This window comes from Phyllobates terribilis, unplaced genomic scaffold (assembly GCF_046119375.1).
Source record: "Phyllobates terribilis strain yellow unplaced genomic scaffold, ASM4611937v1 Scaffold_3__8_contigs__length_932513732, whole genome shotgun sequence".
Lineage (NCBI taxonomy): Eukaryota > Metazoa > Chordata > Amphibia > Anura > Dendrobatidae > Phyllobates > Phyllobates terribilis.
The window spans coordinates 741,371,287-741,383,352 of record NW_027362763.1 but is presented as its reverse complement, the minus strand read 5'-3'; the positions used below and the strand labels follow the sequence as shown (position 1 = coordinate 741,383,352).

The window sequence follows — 12,066 nt, the reverse complement described above, 5'->3', positions numbered from 1 at the left end:
GACTAAAAATTAAATCTGAATGGCCAATATGCCTTAAAGGGGTTGTCCAGTCTTAAACTACAAGTCTGTAGTCACTGTGACTGCAGACTTGTTATTCCTCAGAGCACGTGCACTGCATGCTGTGAGAATTCTCCAGTGCTGGCCGGTCATGTGACTGCAAGTATGTGATTTGCATACTTCCAGACACATCAGACACATTCTGACTAGACGTGTCCAGCTTCACTTGCATTGAGCAAGGACGCAAAACGTCTAGTCGGCACGTGGCCACATGTATGCAAATTACATATTTGCGGTCATACCCCCCCCCACCCCCTCCTCTCTCGGCGCCGGCACCAGAGAATCCTTACAGTGCATGCGCTGTGAGGATTCACAAACTACAAGACTGCAGTTACTCTAAGACCAGATAACAACTGGAAGTCCCAGAATATTAGTAGCCAGGGACAGGACTCGTGTCCTAGGCAGATGAGGCAAATGGCGCTTCCCATCCACTAAAAATCTGAAAATGAGTCAGGTAGGGGTCACACCAATATAGCACATGTGCAGCCAGTTCAGATGCATAGGGGCCTGTGGGTTAGGGGGACGCAGTCATAATTTTTTACTGGAGTGGTATATGTTTTAGGCTACGTTCCTATGATGAGTATTTGGTGCAGTTTCTGCTGCGTATTTTCGGGGCCAAAAAAAAAGAAAAAGCAGAATATTGCAGCCCCAGTAAAATGTACTGAATTTATACACACCTCAATTTTAAGCTGCGGAAACGATCCTGTGATTCGACTTTGAAATCTGAAATATGTCAACTTCCCCTGCTGTAAATGTGTTCTACCATCAATATTATCAATAAACTTTTACCAAAGCGAAGAAACAGGAAATTTCCAAAACAAAGCAGTTTTATTTAAAACATGACATAATTAAAAAGACAAAAAACACAGCTGGAAAAAAAAAACAAAAACACACACACGGAAAGAACGCATTTAAAAAAAAAAAAAAGCAATGAAAAATCGCAAGTAACTGAATTTAGCTTATTGGCGCAGAAAATCTGCAACATAAAAAACTCATTGAATACTCTTCGTGGAAATTTAGTCTTACTCTGAAATGTTGTGATGTTTCAGATTAAGGGCTCATTCAGACGACATTTTTTTTTTTTTAAATCCAAGAAAATTGGACAGTTTCATCAGATTTTTTGTATGAGAAAAAAAAAAAAAAAAAAAAGTTTCTCCACCTTTTCCTATCAGTCCATGAAAAAAAAGGACAGTAGCTAGATGGTATCCGAGTGCTGTTCGATTTTTTTCACGGACCCATAGCCTTGCACTGCAGAGTTTGTGTCCACAATTTTGCTATGTGTAAAAGCACGGATAGCGCATGTACGAGAATAAGTGATGTCTGTGAGCAGGCATCGATAGCGCCGCTCACAGGCAGTATCTGCAACGTAAGCTAATTACAAAAATCCATATAGGCCCCGAGGGGAAACATTGTGGGGGCGGGGGGGATTACTGGACAACTTCTTTAAAGATGCTTTAAAAATCTGTCCAGAGCCCGTGTGTCCTGGCAGACTAGTCCCAGGTGGACTTCTCTTCACCTTGATGCCTTTGATTGACAGGTCTCTCGCCTTATGTATTTTGGTACACATACCAAATATGTGAATTTTTTATTTATTTTAATTGTTATAATACTATTATCCTGCTGTAGAGGCTGGGGGTCCACAATGATGTGGGGGCCCTGGACAATTGCCCATTCCCCCCTCCCCTAACACCGACCCTGCTCACTGGAAGAGAAGAAACCAAAATTGCAAAGGAGTCAAATAGGTCGCTGAAAGGGGCGAAAATTACACTGGTGAGTGGTGTTTATTTTCCATAAATATGGTTAAAGTTATGATATATATTACTCAAGAGATGTACTTATACTATAAAATTTATGGGAAAAGCCTTTTAAGACCGGCTTCAGATGTCCATAATAAAGATGCATTTTAGCACATGACCTAGGTGTAGGGTTCAGTAGAGGAGCAGCAGATCTGGGTATTGAACTGTAAAATGAATTCTAAAAGTGGTCATTTAAAACTGTGCTCAACATTATTCAGCTATAAATCAAAGAACGCAAAATTACCCAGCAATGATCTAATTAAGAAGAAAAACAGTTACCGTGAAAGAAAAAAAAAAAGAGCTTGAATAGGTTTCGGTAATTATATTAATCAAAAATATATGATGTGTAACTAGGTGTTGAATGTAAGTTGACACAGGGACATCCTTCGGCCTCACTCGCCATAATACATTAGGTAATACATATTCGTCAGATTGCTTTTATTTATGCAGAAATTCTGTGCAACAAGCAAAAGACGGCAGAAAAAAGTGACATCTTGGAACCACATCAAAGACGATTTATAATTATAGTTTGGTTGAAACTGAAATAAGTGCCTGACTCTTTCTTATACCTTCAGGGACATTTTCAGGCATTGCAAATATTACCTAAATTTGGGGAAAAGACAGGAAATGTGATAGTTCCCAAATATTGCTTCGTTATCAGACATTAGACCATTTCAATTTGGTTTTTGATTTAAAATATGTGAAGGGGATTTGTCAATAAAAAAGACTCTGCAGAATGAGATGCTGAAAGGGTGTACTGACAATAGTAAATAAAAAAAAAATAAAAAAAGTTTTGAGAACACTGGTGCCCTAAACCTGTTGTGAAAACGCTAAAATGAAAAAAAAAAACCACAACAATTCTGGCAGTCACAAAACATCACAAAAGTGCTCAAAAAAACAACCAAAAGTACACTAAAAGAAAAATACCTCAGGGTTAAACATGCCATAAAAAAGCAGCTTCTTACTCTGGAAAACAGTTCGTTTGGAAAAAATGTTGTGTGCACATTCCCTAAAGCAGTGTTCCCCAACTCCAGTCCTCAAGAGCCACCAACGGATCATCTTTTCAGGATTTCCTTAGTATTGTCGAGATGATGGAATTATCACCTGGACAATACTAACGAAATCCTGAAAACATGATCTGTTGGTGGCTTTTGAGGACTGGAGTTGGGGAACACTGGCTTAAAGTGTGCAGCTCCTTGCAGCATGAGCTGTGCACATCAGAACACTGTTTTGACCAGTTTTTGGGGTTCTTAGATCCCAGACCCCCACCAATCAGTAGCATATAACAGCCACTAGAATAGATTTATTTTATTATTTATTTTACTTGCTTATAAAGAACCATTAATTCCACAGCACTTTGCAGACATTATCATAATTGTCCTCATTGGGGCTCACAATCTATATTCCCTATCAGTATGTCTTTGCAGTGGGGGAAGAAACCGGAGGAAACCCACACAAACATGGGGAGAACATACAAACTCGTTGCAGATGTTGTCCTTGGTGGGACTTGAACCCAGGACCCCAGTGCTGCAAGGTAACAGCTGTAACACATTTTATTAGATGATAGTTACCATTTAAAAAAAAGAAGAAACTTTTCAACCACTTTAGCAAAGCTACAAGGCTTTGCCGCAAAAGCTTAACATGCCATATTGTAAAATGTTTCCAGATATTTTTATAAAGCTGGTCCCATCAGATATCAACTTTTACATTTTCTACATGGATCTAGTTGCCAAGTAACTCAGCAAAAAAATTGAATTTGCCAAGGTAACCCAGACAATGGTCATCAATATCAGTATTACATGAAGGCCATTTATGGTATGGTTCAAGTCCGCCAGAATGGAAGCAGCTCTTCAAAATGTCTCTGTTCGTGGTCTCACAGGGAAGAAATATAGATTGTTAATGCTCTACTTTATTTCTAAATAAATGCTTTTTCTCAGACATTTAAACCTTAATAGCTTGGAAGATTCAATGAATATGTGGATTTTGCACTTTACATGAATAATGCAAGAAAGCACATATTAACCAGTATGCAAAAATGCACTGTAAGAATTAAAAAATTAGTTTTATTCTGCGCAAATGTAACTAAGAACAATTGAGCAGGGTTTTTTTTTGGTCCAAGATCTAAATCTTCAGCGAGGAACTGCAAGATATACAAGTTTGAGGCTGGGTGTTCAGTGCTTTCCATACAGTCAGGCTGGTGTAGCTACAGAACCCAAAGCTGCCAAAGAATACACATATCTTCCGCCTATTATCTTATTAATTGGAGTCTCACATAAATGTTTTCAGTTTTCTGCAGCAACTTAAAATGTCTGCAAAAATAATAACTGCAAGTGTGTGTTACATTTGTGCTACGTTAATGAACATTTACCTGTGCCTACATTTGGATTGAGAGGAGTGTCATGGACAAAACTAATCTCCCACATGACCCTGTAAATAGTGGGGACAATAAGTATTTGATACACTGCTGATTTTGCAAGTTTTCCCACCTACAAAGAAAGGAGAGTTCTGTAATTTTTATCATAGGTACACTTCAACTGTGAGAGACACAATCTAAAAAAAAGATCCAGAAAATTACGTTGTATGATTTTAAAATAATTAAATTGCATTTTATTGTATGAAGTAAGCATTTGATCACCTACCAACAAGCAAGAATTATGGCTCTCACAGACCTGTTAGTTTTTCTTTAAGAAACCCTACTCTGCACTCATTACCTGTATTAATTGCACCGGTTTAAACTCATTACCTGTATAAAAGACACCTGTCCACACATTCAAATCAATTACACTCCAACCTCTCCACCATGGCCAAGACAAAAGAGCTGTCTAAGGACACCAGGGACAAAATTGTAGACCTGCACAAGGATGGAATGGGCTATAGGACAATAGGCAAGCGGCTTGGTGAGAAGGCAACTGTTGGCACAGTTATTAGAAAATGGAAGAAACACAAGATTACTGTCAATCTTCCTCGGTCTGGGGCTCTATGCAGGATCTCGCCTCGTGGGGTAACAATGATTCTGAGAAAGGACAGGAATCAGCCCAGAACTACACGGGAGGACATGGTCAATGACCTGAAGAGAGCTGGGACCACAGTCTCAAACATTACCGTTAGTAACACACTACGCCGTCATGGATTAAAACTCTGCAGGGCACACGCCCTGCTCACGCCAGCACATGTCCAGGCTCATATGAAGTTCGCCAATGACCATCTGGATTATCCAGAAAAGGCATAGGAGAAGGTCATGTGGTCAGAGGAGACCAAAATAGAACTTTTTGCTATCAAAAACACCCGCAGTGTTTTGTGGAAGAAGGAGGAGTACAACCCCAAGAACACCGTCCCAACTGTGAAGCATGGTGGGGGGAACATCATACTTTGGTGGTGCTTTTCTGCAAAGGGGACAGGACAACTACACCGTATTGAAAGGAGGATGGATGAGGTCATGTATCGGGAGATTTTGGCCAACAACCTCCTTCCCTCAGTAAGAGCATTGAAGATGGGTCGTGGCTGGGTCTTCCAGCATGACAATGACCCAAAACACATTGCCAGGGCAACTAAAGAGTGGCTCTATAAGAAGCATTTCAAGGTCCTGGAGTGGCCTAGCCAGTCTCCAGACCTGAATCCTGGGCTGTGGATTTGGAGTCCGAGTCGGTGTCCATTTTGGTGGAGTCGGAATTGGAGTCGGTATAAAATGGACATACTCCAACTCCTAAAATATATAATAAATTGGGTACAGTAGTTCAATGCAGTTTGTTGAATATTTTTTCATAAGAATTTGGGAAAGTTATGAAATGTCCTTAAATGTCTGTCCTATTCCTGATCTAAGGGTCTAGACTTTTAGCTGAGATGAATCTGTGCTACAGTAAATTTATCACTTAACCCCTTACTGGCCTGGGGCGTATTAGTACACCCCAGGCCATCACCCCCGGTTCAGTGAGGGCTCCGGCAGTGAGCCGGCACTGAACCTGGCACATGTCAGCTGATTATTACAGCTGACATGTGCCCGCAACAGCCGTGGGTGGAATCGCGATCCACCCGCGGCTGTTAACATGTTAAATGCTGCTGTCAATCTCTGACAGCGGCATTTAACATCGCCGCCCCAGAAGCGCGGCATTAGCCCCGCCCATCGGTGACCCCGTCACGTGATCGCTGGTCATGACAACCCTGGGTCTGCAGCAGACTCCAGTGGTTGTCATGTAAAGATTACCATGAGCGTCACCTAGTGGTCGGCGCTCATAGCACAGGAGCATTTGTGCTACACAGAGGCGATCAGACAGTTGCCACTTCTAGTCTCCTATGGAGACTATTGAAGCAAGCAAAAAGTTTAAAAAAAGTTTAAAAATATAATTTTTTTTTAAAAAAATATAAAAGTTTAAATCACCCCCCTTTTGCCCCATTCAAAATAAAATAATAAAAACCAAACCCCACATACACATATTTGGTACCGCCGCGTTCAGAATCGCCCGATCTATCAATATAAAAAAAGAATTAATCCGATCGGTAAACGGCGTAACGAGAAAAAAATTCCAAACGCCAGAATTACGTTTTTTTTGGTCGCTGCAACATTGCAATAAAATGCAATAACGGGCGATCAAAACATCGTATCCACCCCAAAATGGTATCAATAAAAACGTCAGCCCGGCGCCCAAAAAATAAGCCCTCACCCGGCCCCAGATCCCGAAAAATGGAGCCTTTTTTTTTTTTTTTTTTTAGCAAACTTAGGATTTTTTTCACCACTTAAATAAAAAAGAACCTATACATGTTTGGTGTCTACGAACTCGTAATGACCTGGAGAATAATAATGGCAGGTCAGGTCAGTTTTAGCATCCAGTGAACGAGGAAAGAAAAAAAACAACAACAACAACAACAACAACAACCTGTGGAATTGCATTTTTTGGGAATTTTTTCCCCGTTTTCCAGTACATGATACGGTAAAACTAGTAATGGCATCCCGCAAAAAATAAGCCCTCACATGGCCATATTGGCCAAAAAATAAAAACGCTATGGCTCGGGGAACAAGGCGAGCAAAAAACGAAAATGCGAAAACAGAAAATCCCAGGGTCGCGAAGGGGTTAAACATGAGCCATGTGTGAGGGAGTCGGAGTTGGAGTCGGTGTCATGGAAACTGAGGAGTCGGAGTTGGAGTCAGAGGTTTGGCTTACTGACTCCACAACCCTGCTGAATTCAATAGAAAATTTTTGGAAAGAGCTGAAACTCAATGTTGCCTAGCGACAGCCCCGAAACCTGAAAGATCTGGAGAAGATCTGTATGGAGGATTGGGCCAAAATCCCTGCTGTAGTGTGTGCAAACCTGGTCAAGAACTACAGGAAACATCTGACCTCTGTAATTGCAAACAAAGGTTTCTGTACCAAATATTAAGTTCTGTTTTCTACTGTATCAAATACTTATCTCATGCAATAAAATGCAAATTAGTTATGTAAAAATTATACAATGTGATTTTCTGTTTTTTATTTTTAGATTCTGTCTCTCACAATTGAAGTGTATCTACGATAAAAATTACAGACCTCTCCATTCTTTGTAGGTGGGAAAACTTGCAAAATCGGCAGTGTATAAAATACTTATTTTCACCACTGTATGTACATCCCAGTGATCATTATATATAATGTTATGTGGTCACATTTATTGGAAAACCTCCACATTGCGTCATCAGGAGCTTTGACGACATCCTATCCATAGGCATTAATATGGAATCAGCCCCTTTGCAGCTATAACAGCTTCCTCCATTCTGGGAAGACTTTCTAGAAGATTTTGGAGTGTATCTTTGGGAATTTTTTCTCATTCATGAGAAGAGCATTTGTGAGGTCAAACATTGGTGTTGGAGGAGAGGGCCGGGCTCTCAATCTCTGTTCTAATTCATCCCTAAATGTGTTGGTTGGAGTGAAGGTCAGGGCTATCTGCGGTCAGTCATGTTCTTACACCAAACGCCCCAACCGTGACTTTACTTTTTGCACTTGGCAGGCATGCTGAAACAGAGAAGGGTCTTCCTAAAACTATACCCAAAAAGTTGGAAGCTTCAATTGTCCAAATGTCCTGGGATGCTGAAATAATAAGATTTCCCTTCACTTGAACAAAAGAGGCTAGGCCAACCCCTAGGCTAATCCCCAGAGCATTTTCCCTCCTCCATCAAATTTTACAGCTGACACAATGTAGTCAGGAAGGTAACGTTCTCCTGGTATCTACTCAACCCAGCCTTGTAAATATGACTACCAAAAAGAGAAGTGCGAATAGTAACTAGGGAGTCTAGTGGCGGTTTCCTTTCCACTAATCCATCAGACGCCCGACATTATGCTTGGTGATGTAAGGCTTGAATACACCTGCTTAGCCATGGAAACCCATGTCATTAAGCCCCAAGAGCAAAGTTTTTGTACTGAGGAGGTTTGGACCCTACAGTTATGGAGTCAGCAGAGCTTTGGTGACTTTTACGCACTCAGTGTTTGATGACCCCACGCTGTAATTTTGTGTGGTTTTCACTTTGTGGCTGAATTGCTGCGGTTCCTTCCACTTTTCAATAATATCACTCACAGTTAGTCTTTAAAGATTTACAAGGGAAGAAATGTCATGATCTGACTTGTTATTATAGGACCGTGCTGGTAACAGTGAGCCCTTTATAACAAGCCATTCTGTCACAAAAGTTAGTAAATTCAGATGGCATGAAGAGGAGCCGCGAGTATGAAATTTTCCTTAAAGCTCTTTTAGAAGTCCGTGATCATCGGTCCAATCTCGGATCGGAATGCATGGACTGACCATGCATGACAGCCTCAGAAATATATGAGGCTGTCACACTCCGTTCAGGAGACGCGAGGCCAGTCCGTGCATGGAGATCGGACCGATGATCATGGACATCTGAAAGAGCCCCGAGGCTGAGTTCACAGTTGCATGGGAGGCTCCATTTGGAACCTGTGTCGCAGGATCTGTCATATTTGCCAGATAGTGAGGCACGTAGCACTACATTTTATGATATATGATGGACAGCATAATGGAACTGATCGTTTTTTTTGGTGTAGACACTTTAATTTTTTTGTAAACCTTTTTTTTTTAATTAAAAAAGTGTGTGTAAATGAAATAAAACCATTCGAATTTGAGCAAAGTTTTCATCTTTCAGCTCTTACCTTTTTGTTGTTTTCTTTAATATCTTGAGGATTGAGGGACTTGTAGTCACTGAAGGAGAAAATGGCAAAGTAGGTACAAACAAAATTTGATATGAAAAAAACAGTACACTTTTTTAAACAAGTTTCATCTAAAAGAATAAATAAAAAAGTCATAGAATAAAATCATAAGGCACAGAGTAATTTTTCAGCAATTCAATCAACAAAACTAATAGTGTGGAAAATTAAAATGGACAAAAATATATTAATAAATAATATGAATATGGCTGGTTTCAGCGCCTACAGCTTTTTGTCTAAAATAGGAGGCAAGGGCCAGGGACAAGCTTTGACAGCCAAATTTGCCAAGGGATTCCTTGTCGTCAGTGTTCAAAGAGCTACGGGCTTATTTCTCTCATCTCATTTCAACACGAACAAAATTTTTAATAGCATCTTGAGGTCAGTAGTTTCTATAGGATTAAGGCAAAAAAACATCATAAATGAGATGGCAGCTTAAAATGAATGGGGAACATTGATAGTCAAAAGGTACATGATATTAACCCCCTGAAAATCAGAATTCCACATTCCCTAGGAGAACATAGTATACATATGTTGGCATTTCCTTTCAAGGTGGATTTTATAGGTCTTCATACTTACATCAAGTCCGGTCTAAAGTAGTTTAATATTGCACAAAACGCCAAGCCATTCCTCCAGGAGGTGGTGAAGTTCGTTATTTTTACTCCTCTATAGGACTTTGTTACTTCCTTGCACCATGCGAGCAGTGACTGGCTGGCATTGGGTTGTCTACCGAGGGTTGGACTTGGTAATGGACTTGGCTGCAAAGATTAAAAAAAAATAAAAATAAATGCCAGGATGTGTTCATGCAAATGCATTATACAAGAAAAAAAAGCTTTAGTAGAAAATGTTGTCCAGGGTTAGAAAACATGGCTCAGTTTTGCATGGTACTGTAGCTCAGTCCTACTCACTTAGGGACTTTCTGGAAAAAGGTGGACAAGTTTTTCTACTTTTTGGGTATATTCACACAAGTCGTTTTTGCAATGTTTTTTCTTTTGCATAAAAATATAGGCAGGAAAAATGGTGTGTACATTACGTGCGTTTTTCATCCTATATTAATTCATTTTTAGTTGAGTTTTTTAGGCATTCAATTGAATGGGTGAAAAACACTGAAAAAATTGACATGCTGGAACTTTAAAAACACAAGGAAAAAAAGCAGCATGTGGGTGACATTTTGGAAATTCCATTCATTATGCTGGGACTGTAAACACTGCGTTTTTTTGCGCACACACGACAATACTTTAGAGAATAACAACAGAGCACTAAATTCCCAAGGTTCAATATTCATACGAATGTACAGTCGTCACATCATCACAAATAATTTGGCCAAAATAAAATAAACCTACAATTTATTAACTTTGAATTATAATACCGAAATCAAAAGCGTCTTCCCCTAGCTTGAATAAAAATGTCTTGATCTAGCTTAAATAATACATTAATAAACACCTTTTCGAGATGCTAAATTACATAAAAGATCAGTACTAACATTTTTAGATAAATGTCCGATTAAATCATTTTATGGATATACATCTAAACACTAAGAAAAAGAGTATAAAGGAATGATACTCCTGAAATATAATAAACACCAACGCACAAATTGATGTACATCAAATGACAAAAAGTTAGAATAAATCAATACTTTTATAACAACATAATGATTATAGAATAAAAAAATATATATAAAAATATAAATAAGTGTTAGCCTAAAAGAAAACAGTTGCAGGTTGGATTGAAAGTAATATATGAACATGTGAAAAGAAATAATCAATGATCAAAAAATGGTAAAGTGCCAGTTGTATAAATCCAAAATTGTTGAGAAAAAGGAGTCCTCCTTATGAGCAGACATACTAATACTGGAACTATCCTGAAAAATCACTAAAAAAAAAAAGAAGGAGAGAGAGGATATTGAGATTGAGGACAAAAAAACAATCTAACATTACCTAAATGCCATAAAGTGCTGGGTGAAAAGAACCCTAAAACGTGGAGTAAAAAAAGCTCAGCTAGGTTGCTTATACTCTTTGGTCACATGCTGTGGGAGAACCAGTCATATCTTCTCTCCCTTTATAAACTGTGTGCTGGAGTATTCACGTAGTGCCAGCTATAGTTTGTCTAAACCTTGTCTGGAGAGGTGGAGATATCCAGGCATTTTTGGGGGTTGCGCTGTGAAAATTGTGTGTGTTTTTTGGTCAAAACATTTTCCTTCCCCTTTGGTGTTTCATGTAGTTTCTTTGCCTCATTTTCTTCTTACTCTTATTCCCTAATATTTATACCTGTGAGTTCTGTGTGCCCGAGCTATGTTTCCCCTGTTTGTCTTTTCTGCGTTAACCCTTTCACTTCTGACCCTTTTTCCCTGGGAGGGGATGAGATTAGTTTGGTGCACGGGAATAGCGAGGTATGAGACCCAGGCATTAACCACCATCAGGGATAATCTTGGGAACAGGGATAACCTAGGGTCCCTTTAGCTTGAGGGACAAAACTAGAGCCCACAGTCCTTGCTACCCCACAGTCACAGTACCCACATGTGTCTCATGTTGGTGTACATTTTTATACAATCACTTTTTTTTCTCTGCAAATATAGAAGAGCTCAGAATGCTGAACCCTGTATATTCCCACAAACACCATTGATTGTCAGAAAGCTGAATCAGTGGTGGGGAGGGTTACACAGAGCAGCAGGACTAGCTGGCAAGGGACACCTAGTCCTGTAGTGATAATCTCCTGCTGATAAAACACAAATTTTATTGAAACTACAACAGTCCAGTAAGTGACATCGCTGAAATCAGGGTCACAGCCCCTACATCATGATGCTCTTAGATTACATAGCCACAACCTGCTGACATATTCCCTTTAAAAGCATGAAATAATGAAATTTACATGCAATGGTTTGGGTTTATGCTGATAAGTTAACACTTCCCTGTGTTTTGTTTATTCTATGATGATAATGTTGTAATAAAGTTATTCTAACTTTTTGTTGTGTGTTGTACATCAATTTGTTAATAGGTGCTTAGCATTTTAGATGTGTAAAGACTTCTTAATTACATGAC

At 39.4% G+C, this 12,066-nt stretch overlaps 1 protein-coding gene across 7 annotated transcripts in view; it reads right to left on the bottom strand.

Annotated features, from left to right (window-relative positions):
• EHBP1 (EH domain binding protein 1) overlaps nucleotides 1-12,066 on the bottom strand; it is a 445,048-nt gene that overhangs the window by 220,790 nt on the left and 212,192 nt on the right. For all 7 annotated transcript variants that reach the window (XM_073672136.1, XM_073672138.1, XM_073672139.1 and 4 more), the window contains 2 exons: nucleotides 9,608-9,786; nucleotides 8,978-9,026 (listed from right to left, as the gene is read on the bottom strand). In XM_073672136.1, the coding sequence (XP_073528237.1) occupies nucleotides 8,978-9,026; nucleotides 9,608-9,786 (228 nt within the window). The remainder of the gene's footprint in view (nucleotides 1-8,977; nucleotides 9,027-9,607; nucleotides 9,787-12,066) is intronic.